The sequence below is a fragment of the Otolemur garnettii genome, unplaced genomic scaffold (assembly GCF_000181295.1).
Source record: "Otolemur garnettii isolate 467f Iridium unplaced genomic scaffold, OtoGar3 scaffold00019, whole genome shotgun sequence".
NCBI classification, from domain to species: domain Eukaryota; kingdom Metazoa; phylum Chordata; class Mammalia; order Primates; family Galagidae; genus Otolemur; species Otolemur garnettii.
The window spans coordinates 7,997,030-8,017,373 of NW_003852414.1; the positions used below are offsets into that span (position 1 = coordinate 7,997,030).

At 35.8% G+C, this 20,344-nt stretch overlaps 1 protein-coding gene across 1 annotated transcript in view; it reads right to left on the reverse strand.

Moving 5' to 3' along the window:
• Window positions 1–4,033: 4,033 nt before the first annotated feature.
• Window positions 4,034–20,344, reverse strand: part of RAB18 (RAB18, member RAS oncogene family) — a 35,943-nt gene continuing 19,632 nt past the window's right edge. The window contains exons 3-7 of the mRNA XM_003786734.3: window positions 17,124–17,185; window positions 11,458–11,530; window positions 9,645–9,763; window positions 9,504–9,570; window positions 4,034–6,329 (exon numbers count right to left, since the gene is read on the reverse strand). Of these exons, the coding sequence (XP_003786782.1) occupies window positions 6,154–6,329; window positions 9,504–9,570; window positions 9,645–9,763; window positions 11,458–11,530; window positions 17,124–17,185 (497 nt within the window). The 3' untranslated portion in view covers window positions 4,034–6,153. The remainder of the gene's footprint in view (window positions 6,330–9,503; window positions 9,571–9,644; window positions 9,764–11,457; window positions 11,531–17,123; window positions 17,186–20,344) is intronic.

Genomic DNA, 20,344 nt, shown 5'->3' on the forward strand with positions numbered 1-20,344 from the left:
GAGAGTCTCACTCACTCGGTGGCCCTGGGTAGAGTGCCGTGGTGTCTTTATAGCTCACAGCAACTTCATTCTCTTTGGACTCAAGCGATCCTCATGCCTCAGCCTTTCCAATAGTTGGCACTACAGGTGCCCGCCATAGTGCCCAGCTAATTTTTCTATTTTTAATAGAAAGAGGTCTCTCTCTTGCTCAGGGTAGTCTTGAACTTCTAAGCTCAAGCAATCCACCTGCCTCTGCCTCATTAAAGATTTTAAAAGAAAAACAAAAATCTCACAAATAGTTAAGGAGACTGTACAGTCTAAGAGGCAGAGAACCCAGAAGTGATAAAATATTTTTTAAATTGTAAGGAAAACATAGGATAGACAAAAATCATAAAAACAAGGCTTAAGTTAAGAAAAATGCTTATAACATGTACATACATATTAGCACCTGTAACATACAAAGAGCTCATACAATAAGACAACTAAAAAAAAACTGAAAAGGGGGCAGCGCCCGTGGCTCAAAGGAGTGGGGCACTGGCCACATATGTCGGAGGCGGTGGGTTCAAACCCAGCCCCAGCCAGAAACTGCAAAAACAAATAAACAAACAACAACAACAAAAAAAAAAACTGAAAAGGAAAAACAGCAAAGAGTATGATCATTTCAAACAAGAAAAGGCCAAATGGCCTACAAACATGAAAAAATACTCCGCAGAAAATGCAAACTAAAATGTTATACCTCCAAAACTATACCTTACAAATCAACGCAGCAAAAATTAAAATGTAAGATCACCTCTTAAGCTGGAAAGAGAATGGAGGGGAAATGACACCCTCAAAAGTACTGGTAGTGGAAATGCAAATTATTACAGACTTTCGGAACACTATCAGCACAATGTATCAAAACTAAAAAAATATACATTTTGTTTGGCCCATGGATCCAGCTTAGTTATCTAACAAAAAGATATGCATACAAGAGATTTATTGTGGTACTATCTAAAGTGGCAAAGAAAAATAGAAACCTGGTAATAGCCACTATCAGACAAACGGTTGAATAAACTGTGGTATATCCACACATGGGACATTCATATTGTACAGTCACTAAAATGGGGGTTACATGTATAAAAGTTGACTTGGAGGAATTTTCATAGCTTACTGTTGGGTAAGAAAAGCAACACGCAGAGATGAATATAGATGATCTCTTTTTTTATAAGACCAACAGTATATTGTTTAAATATCAACAACATTATAGCCAGGTGTGGCGGCCCGTGCCTTAATCCCAGCTACTCACAGGTTGAGGTGGGTGTTTTCACTTGAGCCCAGTGGTTCAAGGCTGCAGTGAACCATGAACTCACCATTGCACTCTAGCAGCCTGGGACAAAACTAGAAGCTAGACATTGTCTCTTAAAAAAAATTCCAACTATATAAAATAAATGTATATGTACATATATATGTATATATATATGCCTTATGGATACAGAAGCATAGAGAAATGCAGAAAGAGCACGTATGGGAGAGGGGTGACAGCAAGTACTCTTGGGACAAGGAAATTAAAAGAAACCCAACCTGAGCAAAAGCAAGATGCATCTCTACTAAAAATAGAAAAAATTAACAGGGCTGGATGGTGCAAACCTATAGTCGCAGCTACTTGAGAGGCTGAAGCAGGAGGATCTCTTCCAGCTCAAGAGTTTGAGGTTGCAATCAACTAGGATGACACCACTGCACTCTAGCCAGGGCAACCGAGTGAGACCCTGTCTCGAAAAAGCAATAAAATAAAAAGAACTTGAGATCCTATAAATCAAAGGGTCTTTAAAATAGCACGTTAGGCTAACTCATTTACAGTTTTCTATGTATATATCTATACAGAAATACATGAAAGTAATCTCACCAAAACGTTAATAGTAACTTAACAGTGGCTTTTCCCGTGATGAATGGGTTACTTTTTTCTTCCTTAGGAAAATAAACAGCAACATACTGAACCTGATGTACAAGAAGCTCTAAGTTAAAAAAAAAAAAAAAAAAAAGATACACCCATACACCCACATAATTTTGCTTGCAAGAAAGAGAATCCGAGGCAAAGTGGCTTAAACAAAAAAGGGATTTATTGGCTCACATAAGTGGAAATCCAGAGAAAGATCTCACTCCAGATGTGATTTGATCCATAGGTTCCAGACTGCTTCAGGGCTTCAATTTAAGCTCCCTGTCATTTCTTTGGTAGTGCCTCAGGCTGGTTCCTTTATTTTGGAAAAATGAGCTGCAACAAGTTCAGAGCATGAGTTCTCACAGCACACGATCTTCAAGAGGGTGTCTTCTTTAATCGTTCCTGGGGAAGACTCAGCAAACCCTTGCTCCTTCCCAGTAGTCTGATGGGCTCAGACGCCTATTCCTGTAGTGGTTGCTATCGGGGGAGGGGCGGGCACGGCCTAAGTGTTAACTGGGCCGATCTAGAAAACTGAGGTGTGACACTGCCATTCAAACAACAGGGTGATTATTTGGGAAAGGGGTGGTGAGAGAAGGAAGTAGATGGTGAATGGACAATCACACAGCATATGCGAATAAGGAATTAAAGTAAGTCACACACATATCCAATAAAATATTAAAAGTGCTCAAGCTCACTAGCAACTAAAGGAATACACGTATGACTACACAATTTGGTATTTATCAGGTTAAAAAAAGAAAGAACCAGGATGTACATGAGAGGGAAATGGAAAGGGAGCGAGACTGAGAATGGGCACTCACACAACTGTTCGAGTGTGTGTGTGCACGTACGTGGACACACACACTCTCATTAAGGGGCACGTAAGCAAACTTCATAGCCCAATGAGAAACATTACTGATTCTTAAATATGACACAATGAGCAAGCAACAAAACAGTTAAGATTTAAAGCCCCCAAACAGGATTTGACTACCTTTTATGTCCTTCAACCTGACAGATGTTTTGTCCATTAAAATAAATAAATAAATAAAAGGTTGCTTGGCAATTCTATATTTCTTAGCCCTAAGTCTTGACTTAGTCTGTCTATATATATCTACTCTCTTTTTCCAACATTTTAGATAAAACCCAGGGTGAAGTCTATAGTTGACTATATGGGGGAGGGCTGGAGTCAGAACCAATAAAATGTCTTAGAAAACTGAATGAACGCTTGTACCCCTATATCTAATCAAGGAAAATACATAAGACTTCCTAAGCATTACTGGTGAAATAGACCCCAAGAAATAGAGGCATAATGCCTGAACACCAAGAAGTCTAATCTATAATACCTAAAGGATTGCTGTCCAGTTCATTTGAAAAATGCATACTGAACTGTACTTAAAGATAGTACAGGTTTTGAGGCACTGTGCAAACCCACAAATACCGATGTAAGAAGGATTCTCTTCTGCCTTATGGTGCTCATCCCACACTTGGTAGAGAATCGTGTTTATTTCTTGAGTAAATAAACGACAATGAATCATAATCAAATCTAATTCTACTGCACTCAACTAGAAGGTCACCCTTAGGTGTGAGTTTGTGGATACAATTAAATAATGAAAACATCTCCCTAAATTTCAAGTTTGAACAAAAGGCCATTGCCACATTTAATTTCTTTTTTCATGTCCAATTACAAATAGGTGCCTTAAGTCCCCTAACTTTGTGCCTTTTGTAAGTCAGAGATTTTTATTCCACTCTGAGAAAGTAAAAGAACTAAGAGATCACCTACTCCACTACCTGAACTTTTAGGTCGCATGACTGGCGGGGTAGGTCTACATCAGGGGGATTTACTCTACAACTAGTACATCTAAAATACTTCAGTGACATAAAACAAAAGACAGTGATAAAGATACAGAGGAGCAAAGGTGAAGGGGACGGGCTCAGGACTGAAAATGCCTTGACTGGAGTCCAGCTCCGTCACTGACTGCTGCGTGACCTCTGGGAAGTGACCTAACATACCTGTTCATTATTCTCTTCTGTGAAACAGGCATAGTAGGAGTACCAACCTCTTCATGTTGCTGAGAGGTGTAAGATAATTCAGCACTTGGAACAGCACCTGGCACCAAGGAAGCTTTCAGTAAATGTTAACTATTACTCATAAATCAAATGCTTATTTGTTTAGGTCTAGGCTCCTAGATTCAAAACACTATATTCCAATTGTTCAAATTGGTACCATCTGTAAAAAGTCCCTTTAAGACTATTGCAAAAGATTCTGAAAAGAAGAATTAACAAAATGGTGTTCTATAGGTGCCTGAGTTTAGATATTACAACTATCTTACTCACAAAAATCTCTAATACAGAACACTAAACTTGCAACAAAATAGTAAAATGAAAGCCAAACAACATATAATATGAATAACACTATATTCAAATGTTCCTTAGATGAGAGTAATAGGCAAATGTATAATGTTTCCTGCACAAATGCATCTACGGAAACCAAGCTGTATTTATTCAAAAACTATAAAAGGTTACAATATAAATCTATCAAACAAAATCATTTTTTAAAAGTTATCTTCAAGTGACTCACGTATATTTAAATTCTGACCAAAGCAAGACAATTCAATGTACAGAAAGGTTATTATGTAGTTCAAGGAACAAAAAGCAATAAACAGAAAAGTCTTTTAGTACAGACTCTATATAATACACAAATCTAATGTTTTAATGTAACATAAAAATCACTAAGTACATGTGTTATCTTTCTCCAACACTATGGTAGTAAATGTTTGATATTTAGTAAAAACATACAGAATGCATAAAACCTTCAGTCACATGTAGTGGAGACTAAAAAGTGTAAATCAAGTAAACTGTGGGGTTTTCATATGTAAAGATGGACATTTCAGAAAGAACTCAAACTGAAGTAAATCCATTAACATGCATATTGCAAAGATCACCCACAAAAATGTTTATCATTTGTATCTGTATACAGAGAAAAAAACGGCCCAGAAATTAATATTAGAAGGGGTATTATAGTGACCAACCTTAAAAGACAAATCACTTATTGGGGGGTTTAACATGGCAGAGATCAGTGTAAATTAAATAACATATGAGTGAAAAAAATATAAAATCTGCAATAGCAAGAGGTGAGAAAACTGAATACTGTGAAAAAGATTTATTAGTCCATACAAGTTGGTTTGATAAACTACTGTTTACCTGTTACAGCAAATTACCAAGATTTTCATTGTGACAGCATCTTCCCACACACATAAGAATCTGGAAACAATATGTCTTTCTCAAATTGTCATTTAGTGTTTTTCTTTTCCCATCCCTCATAACACAGAGATAGGTTTTTGCATATCAACTAGCCATTATGGAAGCCATAGATACATATATTCATAAACACCACACGAGCTACAGTTGAGGTACCTCGACGAACACTACCCACATTGATGAAAAAAGGAGTTGGTTTTTAAAATGGTAAGTAGCATAGGAGTCACAATAAACACGTTATTCATGTCCTTCTGAAACCAAAATGGGTTAAACCTTACTGCCATTCTGCCAAACACCACATAACCAAAAAAGCTGTGCAAAGGGTCATGAATGCAACGTACAGATCACAGGATTAAAACTCCAGTTAAGCCACTGAGCTTAGTGAAGTAAATCAAAAAGTAATCCCAAACTTGTTTAACGTATCAATGCTATTTTAGAAGTATCATCAGAATAAAGATTTAATTGTAAATTGGCCTGCACTACATCCTGTAATGGGTAATTTAGTACTACAAAGGAATCTCAAACATCCTAGAATGGCTGTGGAATCATGCTCTTTGTTGTTCCTGAAAGGAAATTTGCCAGGTTTTATGACACCTGTCTACTTCCCTGTGGTTCTGGGGGTTCTATGTATACCAAGTGATTCAGTAACTGATAGGAAAATTTAAGCAAAAAGACCAAAAGTGGACCTCGTGTCAACATATACCAGATAGTAGATGGACTTTTTAGTTACATGATAAATGTAAATCATAAAATCAAATGTACTTAAAAGGTACACCTATTTTATGTTACATAAAAAAATTGCGGACTGCGGACTGTGCATGCGTTCTCTAACATTTTACCTGGGAAAGCCGATGAGTGGGATTTCTTGCAAATATTTACTGCCATGATACAAAACAATTATGTGCAAACTGCAAGGTCCCTAAAATAGCAGTTAAAGAGTTTATATACAGAAAGATGACGCTATCTGATCAAATATGCAAGAGAAGGATGGAATTTCCCAGAGTTTATAACACAGAACAATAACCACCACAGGCCCCGCCTCCGCTGCCTTCTTCACTGTGTGACAGTTTGACTCCTTTATTCTGGTTCTCACTTTCCCACAGTCCTGGCGTCTGAATGATCTTTTCAACAAGTTCCTCAAAGGCACATTGTACACCATCACACGTTTTTGCACTTGCCTCTGAAATTCAAGGAAAAACAACATAGTATATTCCTTTCTGGCCACAGTCCCATGTTTTTCTGGGAAACTTATGGCATAAATATTAGCCTACAACATATTAAGAGCTAAATCAGCAATTTCTCCCCACAGGTTTGGTATTAAAGAATTTCCCCCAACTCTCAAAACTCAGCTATTTAAATTCCATCCATAAGAACACTGGTACACAGTCCCAAGATCATGTGATAGACCTGTACTTTATAAAAAGCCCTACTATTAATGCCAAAGTTCTTTCCTTTCCTTAATTCTTTTTAAAGCTAGCCCTCAAAGCAGATATTATTCCTATCTTAATATAGGGAAATTCACGCTCCAAGTTAAACCATTAACTTGATCATTCTGTGCGTGCCAACAGGCAGTTACAGGTGTCTGGAGACACGACATACAACCATGAAGACTGGTCAACATCATGTGAAGTTTATGTTTAGGACACTCAGCACTGGTTCCCAATCCTACATTTCCCTCGTGATTACCTTTCTCACTGCCTGAGATGACTATTTATTCCTACTTCTCAACACTCCTCCACCTCAGTCGATGATCTAGCATTATGTTGAGAAAAAATGAAGCAAGAACTGGCAAGAACTCCCTGATCACCACACTAATAAATGTACCAAGCGGCCAGCGTGTTTATGTTTATCCTCCGCCATCACCCCTATTGCAATGGAACCACTGTCCGTGCTGCAATCTAAGCCATCCCTTGTTCTAGTTCCTGGAATTGTGTTCCTCTCTGGCCTAGTTCTCATTCACTGAAAGAATCACACAGTTTCTCTACTGGATCATACCAATCAGCCTAAGAGTCTGCCAAAGTATTTTCTATCTTACTAAAAAACAAACTTGCCCTCTAGCCCACATATCCTTCTTGCAGCCACTCAGTTTTTTTACTCTCTTTGAAAATCTGTTTTACTGATTTATCTATATAAGCTATTTCTGCCTTCTTATCTCACATTCTTCCTTCAAACTACTCTAAATTAGGCTTTTGTTGTCACCATTCCACTGAAACCATTCTTTTCAAGACCACCAACACCTTTTATCTTGTCAAATCCAACACCTCAAGTTTATCTGACACCTTTGGGATTTGATACTGCTTACCACTTCCTATCCTTTAAATTGTTTGTTCCCTTGACTTTCAGGACACTGCACTTCCCGGTGGTCCTCTTATCTCACTGGTTGTTACACACAGCCTTATCTCCTGGCACTGCCTCTTTACCTAACCTCTAATTGTTGGAATATCAAAGGGCTCAATTTTCAGTCCTCATCTATCCATATTCTTTTCTGAAATCACTGCTCTAATCACATGACTTTAAATGCTAACTATATGCCAATGACCAGCCTGTCCACTGGTTATCAAAAAAACATGTCTTCCTTATCTGGAAGCAAAATTCTGGACTTCCCACTTCTTATCTCAAACCAGCTCTTATCTCAATCTTCTACATCCCAAATAATGGCAGTACAGTTCACCTAGCTGTATGAGTCAAAAGCCTAACATCGTCAGTAACTATTATTTTTCCTTACACTCCACACTCTATTTATCCACACATCCTGCCAGCTTTACCTTCCAGTATTTCCAGAACTGCCATCGCTTTACCAGCCACTATGGCTATACAGTCAAAGCCACATCCGCTTCTTTCATCTGGGCCACTGCAAGAGAAAAACTAGTTTCCCGTACCTACTGAACTCCACCATGTGGCACAAAAATCCATTGTCTACACAAATAGATATTTTCTAAAGCGTGTCAGATCAAATCATTACTTCACGTTTTCCACCACACATGGAATAAAATCCATCTCTTTACCGTACCCTATGAAGTCCAACATGAGCTTTTTAAATCTCCCACTGTCACCAGCCTTCTCCCCTAAACATATCATGCTGCAGCTCCCAAACTTTCTTCCTGTTCCTTAAATACACTAAGCTAGAGTCTATCTCAGAAAATGTGTGCTCTGCTCTCGGCCTGAGATGATCTCCCTCTGGATTCTCACATGATGGGTTTCTGCTCAAATCACACTGCCTCAGAGAACTTTCCCTGATCAGCCTCAGCCCAGTCATTCTCTCTCCCCTTACAATGTTATATTTCCTTCATAGCACTACTTACTTATGTTAAGTCTTTCCACCCTAATAGAATGAAAGTTCCACAAGGGCAGGGAGTTTGTCCATTTTGTTCATTGTTATATCCTCAGTGTTCAATAAATACTGAATAAACTAATGGATAAAAATACGGGACTTACAGGAAAAGGAAGCAGTTACGGTAGTATTTAGGTCTTTTCTGAAAAAATCCCTGCATTTTTCATTTATCACATCATCCTGCTTCTATCTATGCATGATGTTCTTTCAATTCTACTTGCAGATTCCTAGTGGTGTCTAACACCACAGAATGGCTAAATTAGGAATTCCTAAAGCTGGCTTCACGTCAGAATTAACTAGGGTGCATTTAACACACTGCCTTTCAGACCTGTGATAAGGCACAGAAACCTGTACTCCTCAAAATCTCCTCAGATGACTCTGATATAGCTAACCCACTCTTTAGATAAGGGGTTGACAAACATTTTCTGCAAAGGGCCAGACAGTAAATAATTTAGGCTCTGTGGGCCATATGGCTTCTGCTCTGGCTACTAAACTGACGGGTAGCACAAAAGCAGACACAGATGAGATGTAAACGAATGGACGTGGCTGTGTTCCAATACAAATAGTGGCACCAGATCTAGACCATATTGTAGTTTGCCAACCCCTGCCCGACCATGTTTCTCAAATATTAATGTGCCCATGAACCATATGAAGATAGTGTTAAAATGCAGACTCTAATTCAGAAAATCTGGGGCAGTGCCTGAGATGAAGCAGTTCTAACAAGCTCCCAGGTGGTGCTGATGCTACCAGCATATGGACCAGCAAGACACAACTTCAGCAGCGTTCAAGAATGCCACTAGATGCCAAGAGAAGTGATTTGACTGCGCTCGATTCCATTTCACATAATGTAATTCTACTTTACTTTTATAGAAAGAAAAATAAGGAACAAAGTTTTGTTCTAGAGTTAAGATTTTGTAGTATGAGGCCACAATGAGCTGAATAAATACATAGGTATATTTAGCAAAACCTTCATTTCAAAATTTCTCATTAATAACAAAAGGACAGATATTCGTTCATACATACCTATAAATAACATGGAATGCTTTCGTGCAAACTTCAGGCCTTCATTTCTGTCGACTTCACGATTTTCCTATAAGAGAAATGTAGTGATTAAGAAAAGCTACTGAAATACAGAACCAAGATGCCAAGTGTCTGCCCTCTTACCTTGTCAATTTTATTTCCAACTAGCATGTTTACTATGTCATTTCTGGTACAGTATGTTTCCAACTCATTTAACCAATTATCCAGTTTAACAAAGGTGTCCCTTCTTGTGACATCGTAAACTAAAATAAAAGGAAAGAGTCATTTATTAAAAAAACATTAAAAATAAGAAGTAATGGCATTATTTCTTCTTCTTTTTATTTTTTTTAATCTTTTTGGCACTATATTTTGATATGTAACCGGAAGTTAGCAATACTATAAAGATGTGTTTTTCAATCTTTTTTATCTCACTTGAACCTATAGTTAAATTTCCACAGCACACTTTAAATTATGTTGATCAAAAAAATAAAAAGAGTGAAAAAACTCTGCTTTGAACTTCTTTCAAAAATAATTAATGATCTTTAAAATTTTTGTGGCACAACTAAGATCCTCTCACAGAACACTACTGTGCCACACACGCTGGTTGAAAAATCACTATTATAGAGTATAAGGAAGTCAGTTTCTTGTTAAGCCTTCAGTATTTCAGAGTGAGTATCTACTAATCTAGATGGCAGATGTAAGTGTGTAAAAAAGAAAAGAAATAAAACCACATACATACACACATTTCAGTCTTATTAACACATACTGTGACCAAAATAAAATTATATCCTGTGCAATAACTAAAAACCAATTAAAGCAAAACAACAGCTGTTTCCACTCACAGTGATGAAAGAGGTCTGTCCCTAAACCAAAACGTGTTTAAGATTCAAATATGTGGCAAAATATTAAAATAATATATATGAATTTAAACATCTATAACCTTGTTGTTTCTTACAAGAACCAGCATTTGCAGCTTTGAAAAAAAAAATTACAGTAATGGATGTCACCACTTTCGTCTTAAATTATCCTGCATTATAATGAAGAGCTTATTAATTTAAAGTGTTTTATAAACTCAGGAAATGCCAAACCAAAATAATAAATGTTACTGTCGAGTCATGATACAAAAAAATTATAGCTATGATTTATCAATATTCATTTTAAACAGTTTCCCAGGAATACCAAGAACAAGCACTTTTCCATTTTTTTCTGAGACAGAGTCTTACTCTGTCACCCTAGGTAGAGTGCCGTGGCATCAGCCAAGCTCATGGCAACCTCAAACTCTTGGGTTCAAGCAGTCGTCTTGCCTTAGCTTCCCAAGTAGCTGAGACTACAAGCACCCACCACCATGCCCAGCTAATGTTTTCTGGTTTTAGTAGAAATGGGATCTCACTCTTGCTCAAGCAATCTACCCGCCTCAGCCTCCCACAGTGCTAGGATTACAGGCATAAGCCAACACGTCCAGCTAAGACAAGCACTTTTCAACAAATTATACTGAGAATCCATATTTAGTTTCTAAATTGTGTTTGATTATGAATCAATAGCATTAAATCCTTGTGCTATTTATTTTTTAGGACTAAGAAAACAGACTCTACTAAGCAACAAATATTCTTCTTCTTTGGTAACCTGTGGCAAATATTACAAGATAATAATTGAAGACCAGTTTCTGGTAATACTACAAGGCAGACCAACACAAGCAGATTAACCCTCAACTATGTCCTCATCACCATATGCTTTTACGCCAAATAAAACAGTCCTGTCCTTATCTTTTAATTGCTAGACAAAAGCCTAAAAATTTTTTTTTAAGTTTTAATATTCCTTAATATTAAATGAAGTTAACATAACTTAAAGTTACATAAAAATATGCCCAAAGAAAAATGAAACAAGACTTTAACAGCCTAGGAAATCAGAAACTCCAAGAAACAGATTGTTTAAGTAGTAAATTATAGTAAAAACTTACCTAATATAACACCCTGTGCACCTCTGTAATAGCTTGGAGTTAATGTTCTAAACCTCTCTTGACCAGCAGTATCCTAAAAGTGACAGTTATTATTAAATAAAACAAAGTATAAATAAGAGACCTTCAATATCCTAAGAACAGAAAGTCAAACAGCATTATTAATATTAATGCAGAAACGCATTAAAACTTGGAATTTATTTATTTATTTTTATTTCAGTAGATTTGCAAGGGTTTTTTTGTTCCATTGATGAAATATATAATTTTGAAGTCAGGGCTTTCAGTGTACCTGTTACCAGATTAGCATCGTACCAAAACATTGAAATTTAAAAAAGATATGTTCTCTTACTGACAAGTGTTACAGAAATAGCATTAATATACTCTAGAATACTGCAACTAAGTAAAGGTTTTCTGCCATTTTGGATTTCAGATTTTCATCACACATAAAATCCATTTCATAGAAAGCCCTGGTTCTTAATTCCAGTTGCACAATTTTCTGTGAATCTCTGGGTACAACTCCCAAATATTCTGATTTAATAGGTCTAGGGTGGTGTTTCTCAACCTCTTTTACCTCACTGCACACTTGAACCTGTAGTTAAACTTCCACAGGACACTTAAATTATGTGGATCAGAAAAAAGAGTAAAAAAAAGAATATACTTACTGTGCTTGGAACTTCTTTTGAAAATGATGTAATTAATGATCTTTAAACATTTTTGATACACAACTAAGATCCTCTCATGGCACACCAGTTGACAATCACTTGTCATGGGTAAGGATAGGAAGTTTAAAAATCTTCCCAGGTGTTCCTAATGTAGTATCAAGGCTGAGAACCACTGACTTAAAGAGAATTACAGCAGTGTCTTATTTTTAGTAGGAAGTTTTAGACTGAGCTCTCGTGTTTTCTATGTACCTTCTTTTAGGAAAATGAACAAAACCAAACCACTTCTGATTATATACGTTGTTTCTGAATCATGTTCAGGTTAATGAACAAAGGTGTACATTAAGTAGGAAATGTAATTTCACGAAGGCAGGGACTCATCTGCTTAAACCACCAGTCTAACTCCAAGGGCCAGAGCAATTCTTGACAGAAGACAGTTGCTCAGAACTTGATGGTGGGGAGAATGAATTCAATAAGCCTCTAATTCTGGGCCTAGTTCCTTCTCTTTGCTGTTTTTGTACCATTCTTGGACTGTGGCCTCGAGGTACCTATGACTATATAAAGTAGCAGCTGGCAAACCACAACCTCAGCTAGCCATTTGTTTTATTATATAAGGATTTATTAAAATAAAGTTTTATTGAAACACAGCAAGCCAATTTGCTTATGCATAAACTACACAGCCCACTTCAGGACTGGACCATTTACTATCTGCCCCTTTAAGTTTGCGGTCTGTGGATATGAAACCTGAAGGAATGACTTTAAAATTAAACTTAATTTATAAAATAAAAAATGATTTCTCTCTTTATAAAAACTGTCTTATAGTTTCTTAAAAACTCTGCCTCTGATACTTAAAATTATTCACTCTGCACATTAACACAACTTTTTAAGAACAATAATACAAACCAAAAAATGCATAAGCAAAGTGGACTTACTACCTCAAACAGATAATTTTAATTAATGTGATACAGATCAATATTGTGACTAAACAATCATTAATAAAACATATTATGAATGCTCATAATCTTTTTTGATCTCTCTGATTAAGGAATCAAGACTCAAGTTTGCAGGAAAAAAACAGTAATCCCCTGGGAGCCATGATGATCTAACTTCTATGTTAAACTACAAAACCACTTTCAGATTGCATTGCTAATATGTATGTAAAGTAAGAAACTAGAAATGCTCACAGCTTTGGATTAGTACTTATCTCAGAAAATCTAATTCATACAAACTAAATAAAAATTTATATTTTAAAAAGACAAACCCTTACAAAAAACACATCTTAGCTATTCACTTACATGCAAAAAAAAAAAAAAAAAGACAAATTAGCAACCTTCGAATTACTCAGTACCCAATTATAACTTTTGAAACTCCATCATATTAAGGATTTAACTTTTACTACCATGGACTATCTTTTTTAAGAGAAAAGAAAAGGAAAGGAAAAGCCATTATTTCAAAGACAAGACTCAATTTTAGAACAGAGAATTTGGAAATTTAAGAAGAGCTATTTTTCCACACATGGAACACTGTTCCATTTTCATAACAAATAGTTTGAGGCAAGAACCAAGTATGAAATATTTCAGTCCCAAGACTTTTTGTTATGGCAGGGAAAAAGCCATTCTATTTGCATAAGGAAACTGTACCCATACTTCCAGAGCTGGCAGAAAGCAAGTGAATATGAACTTTGTTCTCTCTGGTCTTCACTGAGATCAATTCAAAAACTGCATTGATGAAAGACAACATAAAAATCAGAACTACAATTCCAGTTAAAAATCCATAAAGTGCAATGTTTTAAAAGTAAAGATTACATACAAAAAATTTACTGTTAAAATATTACATCTGACTTTGACACTTTATTGGTGAATACTTCAGCCAGATGTTTAAAGTCTTGCCATTTTGGATTCATATTTATAAAAATGTTTAAGTAAGTGTGATAATTTGGACCAAAAAAAAAAAAAAAACCCTTGGAGCTATAGCACTGGATCAGGATTTATATAACAACTATAAATTTTATATGTTTACATAGGCAGAAGTTAAGATTTTTGCTTATGTTCGTTTTCAAAACAGGAATATGGGGTAGATATAATGGCATCTTTTTTAAGACAAAAGAAGCAGAGCTTTAATTTCTATCTCATGGTTTTATCTTCTGATGGGGGAAGGAGAAGAGAAGTTATTGAAGATAAATAATACAGATAAACCAAGAGTCAGAAAAGATCTTAGAAAGGCTGAATAATAGAATGTGAAGGGTAGAACTGAGACAGAGATATAGAAAAAGGTAAAAGAAGAAAACCTCACAGATGCTATGTAATTGGTCCTGATGAGTACACACTCCCAGGAGGCAGAAGGAGCAGGACTAAGCTTTATTATTCTATTTGATCCAAGAAGCTTCTAAGTGGGAGCGGAACTCATTTACATAAAATCACAAGAACCAGAGGAAAACTATGGGTTCATGTATTTCTAATATTGAGTGGAAAGGCCTTCCTATTGATAAATAAGACATGACACCATGATGCCATGAAGAAAACTAATCTGACCATATAAATACTACACTTTGATATGGAAATAAAGTCTCTACACTGGCCCTCCCCACCCACACACATATTTACTTTTAATAAGATTTGAAAGTAAATGACAAACTAGGGGAAAAAATCTGTAGCATATGACAGAGCATTATATACACACATAAGAACACAAACACATATTCATCTTAAACAAAATTTTAAAAGACAAAAGACAGAGTGGAAAAATTTTAACAAATGACAACTAGTATTTTTATTTACATAATGACTTTAATCATGAAAAAACAAATGCTGGACAGCACCAGTGGCTCAAAGGAGTAGGGAGCCGGCCCCACATGCCAGAGGTGGTGGGTTCAAACCCAGCCCTGACCAAAAAAAAAAGAAAAAAGAAATGCTAAAATGGGTAACGTTTATAAAAAGAAAATTCATTTAAAAATAAGATCAATAAATACCTGAGAGGGGAAAGAACTCACTAATCAAAAGAAGTGTAAATGTAAGTGAAGAAGTATCAGGTAAAAACAAGAAAGATGGGCAACAGTACAGAGTAAGGTGCGAAAGAATCATAATGAAAAATAATGGATGAGTATAAACTGAAAAATAAGACTTTTTGGTGTGTATCACTATTAAATCTTCACATTCTTTAAGCCAACATTCCTCCTTTAGGAACACATCTTGAAGTAACTGGACAAGTACACACAGATGTATACATCAGGATGCTAATCAGAGCACTGTTTACAAAGATAATGGGAAAAAATTAAGATAAAACTGGTAACAATTTAAGTATCTTTTAGTAAAGGATGACTAAATTAAAGAATAGCTATGAAATGGAATACCAGGTGGCCATTTAAACTGATAGATCAAATGTACATATCGTGTGTGTGCTGGAAAAACATAAGATATAATCCTTTTCTTTTGGAAAATTGAATACACACATATGTGTAATAGTATATATGCCCATGCACAGGTATTTTTAAGGATGTTCACTAAAATATATGTACTGATTAAAGATAAACTTTCATTTTGATTAATTCCTTATTGTCTCAATTACCCTTTTTAGAATAAGCCTGTATTATTCTTACAGTCGGGGGGAAACAAAATCTAGACCTATGATAAAGACGTCTCTCAATACTTTCTGCTAGCCTAATTAGGCAGGAACTAGAAAGTAAATTTATTGTTGTAATCAAATGTTTGCCTTTCTGCCTTGACTTACCATAAAGAACAGTTTTCTTCTATTCTAGAGGTGATTACCTGTTGGAAAGTAAATTTAAAACAAAACCACAAACACTTTTTGTCTAAGAGAAAAATCTCACTGCAACCAGTGAATCTGAGATCCCACTCTAATCTGTTTATTTCACAAAGCAGAACATGAACAAAAACGATGATAGGCACATGGAAACTCAGGCCTCTACTTCAGTACCAAAAAGGCCAGCGTTCTTACACTGGTCAATATATATTTTATTATAATATAATCCAACATTTTCCAAACTGTTTTCTGTTGTTCTAACCAACATTAAACATACTCGGGGGAGAGGGGCAAATAGGCTAACATTAAACACACGTACATAATTATCTGTTATTTAAAGATAAAGCACATATTAGAAATAGTGTGCCAATCAGAGAACACCAGAAAGATGAAGGACGTCATACAATGCACGTGCTGTTTCATCTGTGACTGACGTACAAACAGCAATGACCATGCCAAGGTATGTCTCAATTTGATGACTGCTGATCAGTTCTAATATTATTTCTAAGGATATATTTAAATATCACGGTGTACGTGGACATTAGATATATTAGTATACTTTATAACTAACATACATTCACCTATCATCAATTACATTTAAACACAGAGATACAGACAGGGAGGTGGACAGATGAAAAGGAGAAGACAGGATAGACACAAGGACACTGAGCATCTTGGAGAGTTGTTTTTGTTTTTTTGAGATAGGGTCCTAGTTTGTTGACAGTTAATGCTACCTTTTAGGAGTGTGGATCAGAATGGCTGGATTCACAGGAAAATGAAAAGAAACCAGGAAGGAAAAATGAGGTATTAATACACCCAAAGTTGGCAAACTCAATTTATGTATCTGCACTAACAAACAGGAAAAAGACAGTTTTTTTCTAAGTCTCACTACATTCCCCTGCTCCTCAACAATTGTCTTTACTATTCAATCTAAACAGTCTAGGTAAAACTGAGGAAACACAGCCAATAACAATTCTCTCTGACAGATAAGACCTTTTAAAATATTCTATCCTGTTGTGAAATATTCTGAAAGGATTATACATTTTAAAAAATGAAGTAAAACATGTCTCCAATTACCCAACTATAAGATAAAATGATTTACTGTTTATCCTTTAATCAACACCAAGTCTCCCCAAAGTTATTTAATACAAATTATTCATTCACTTCTAGAACACTATACAAATCAACTTCTGCTTCCCGAAAAACAAGTTTAATACTTATGATGAGTAAATGCATTTAAAAAACTCTTACCCATATTGCAAGTTTAGCCTTATTTCCATCCACTGAAATTGTTTTCACCTTAAAGTCAACACCTTGAAGAAATGAAAATTTTGATAAGTCTCCCAGTAAAATATATTTTTAAAACCCATTACCAAGAAAACCAGAATACAGAAAAGCCACTTTATCAAAAGCTTAATTTCACACCCCAAATTCTTTGAATTCTGCATGTGAAAATAAAAGAAACAGCGTCACTGAAATTCAGCAGCTGAGGATATAATAAAGAAATAAAAATCAAATGCTTGGAAAATTCAAACGCTTACCTGTCATTCTTCCAAAAAGGAAAAATAAAATTCCATTTAAGGTGACGACTGACTATGCCTATTAGTCAAGAGGTAGAACTGCAGTATCAACATGAAAAGACTATCCATGGCTGACTGCTGATCATGGCAGTTCAGGGGTTCCCTACCCATCCACACCCTACTGTTAAGACTATTGAGCACCACCAGCCAACCACAACTCAGTTCTTGCCTATAAGTAGGTTGTAGGACTGGTAAAAATATAAAAGGGCCACTCACTCCCTGTCTTATCAATTCTTTATTTTGTTTGTTTTTATCCTAAAAAAAAAAAAAATATATTAGCTTCACATATCCTAATCAATGATGACTTGCTACAACACAATTTTAGAAAAGAATTTACATACAAAAACATCTGCACAAAAACCTAAGTGAAAGAGAGGTACCCAAAGTCTATGAAAAGCTTCTGTAAGTACTAATTTATGTAAGGAGAAGAGCTTCAGAAGAAATCGTATAAGGCTTTATTACAGCAGCCAAAAAAGAAACCTCTCCCTTTTCAGGAAAAGGAGTTGACATATGCCATCTGGCTTAAATGAACAGTAACTGCCCACATGTCTTTAAAGAGTATCAAAAATAATGTGCAGTCTACCCCTCTGGGCAGAGGGAAAACATTAGCTCAAGAAGCTTGAAAAAGAACTTTCAAAGGATCTTATTAGCTTGTCACAATTAATTCAGAACAGCCCCAATTAAAATGAACAGCACCCTCATGTGCTAAATGCTCAATAGAGCACCTGTCACCAATATGGAAATACATTAGTAATTCCTGGATGACTTCTGGTGATCCATTACATACACAAATTAGGTAATAAAAATACATATTCAAAATATGCTTGATGCCTGGTCTTTCTGTATGCCAAAGATATATTTTTTTTTAAGTTTGGTTTTTGAGGTTAGTCTGATAACCAATTGATAAAGCTATGCCTTAGAATGATGGGCCGCTGATGCAGTGGTGACTACATAGTCCAAGGAAAATCGAAGTATAAAACTTCTCAGCCAAACAAACAAAATAATCCCACATATTAAGTAATCTTGTATTCACCTGGTCTAAAGAATTGTCACTTTAAAAATAAAAATTAATTAAATCTATAATGAATTTATGAACATTCATAAATTAATGTTTATAGACATAAACATATGAAATTATTTACATTTTCTTCCTATTGCTTTAAAAAAACACAATACTTCAGAAAATTTATAGAGAAATGATTCTGACTTGGTCTCAGGTACTATCAGAGGTGTCCAACCTGCGACTAGAGGGCCATATGCTGACTTATGAGGAAGTTTTTGCTTATCTGTGCTGCCTGACATCACAGAAAGTATATGCAGATTTTCTGTGCCCACAATCTTTTGTTATTATGTATTTAATGTGTGGCCCAAGACAACTCTTCTTCCAATGTGTAGCAGAGAAAAATGAGGGTTGAACACCTCTCTAAAACCACTGGCAGAAATTTCAAAGAAACTACCTGTCATGTATACTCTATAGTTAAATGCTCACGGTTTTTCAGATAATATATAAAGGACAAATCTTTTTTCCTTAATAACCCCAGAAGCAGAGTCAAGGGCAGACTGGCCTCTTTCCTAGTTATCAGGTAATTAGTTTACCCAGGCAAAGAAACTCATCATTTCCAGAAAGTCTGTGTTTTCTGCCTCCCCTCTCCTATCTCCTCTTTCTCATTATTTCCCGTTTCTACATGTTTGTTCACAAAAACCTAACAACTGTCTCTGATATAAGAACAATTTACATGGGAACAAATAACAATATCTCCAAGTCATTCTTCCCACATACTATGTCTGGAACTCACTCACAGCAGACACTGTGCACTGAAGTGCTACCATCAAAGACAACAGACATAGGTGAGCTGAATCCAGACCCCGAAAGTCCCCAACCAATCCTGGGCCTCTGCTTCACATGCAGCAACTGAGCTACTTAGTTCTCACACGCTAAAACTGCTTTTCACCATGCCTGCTTCCTCTTTTTTGCAGGTGGATGATAACCTGCCTTAATTGGTGACAGCAGTATAAGTGTTTTTGATAAATTTGACTTGCCAACTTCCTGCAAGATTTGATTAAACCATCTTTTTAGCCTCTTCAGGTAGATGACAAGGAGCTCATAACAGCTTTTGTGTTGTCCATTTGTGTTAGCATTTTTAATATGATGTTTAATTCAGTTTCTTTTCAAGAATCCTTAAGGCACACTTGCCTATTTCATGTAGGTTATTTTTGTTAAGGCCGTTGAAGTAAAGAGTATGTGGAACATGAAAATTTACTGAAGAAAATCCAAACTCAACCACAGATACTTGTAAATGGTAAACCAGAACATACCAATGGATGCATTCACCTTGCCAAGAAGAAGAAAATTAATCAACTGAAATTGATTCAGAACTAACACAGACTCTAGAATCAGCAAACAAGATATTTAAAACAACATAACTGTATATCACAAGTTCAAAAAGTTAAGCAGACACAGCAACATTAAAAACCCAAACACAATTTCTAGGGATGAAAATAGCCATGTCTGAGATTAAAAATACATTGGATGGGATCAACAGCAGATTATACACTGCACAAGAAAACATTAAACGAATGTGAAGACACAAGAGTACAATCTAACCAAAAGCAAACACAAAAGATTCAAAGAAAATAAGAGCGAGCAGCAGTGATCTGTGGGACAACTTCAAGCCCATTAATATAAAAGCAATGGAGGTGATAAAAAGAAGAAAGAGGATGAAAAAAATATATATGAAGAAATAAGGGTCAAAAATCTTCAATTTGATGAAAAATACAAACCCACAGATCAAAGAAGCTGAGTAAAGTCCAAACATGTAAATAATAATCCATTGTAAACAAACTCTTCCAGAAAACTAAAGAGGAGTAAATGCTTCCATAGTCCTGTAAGTC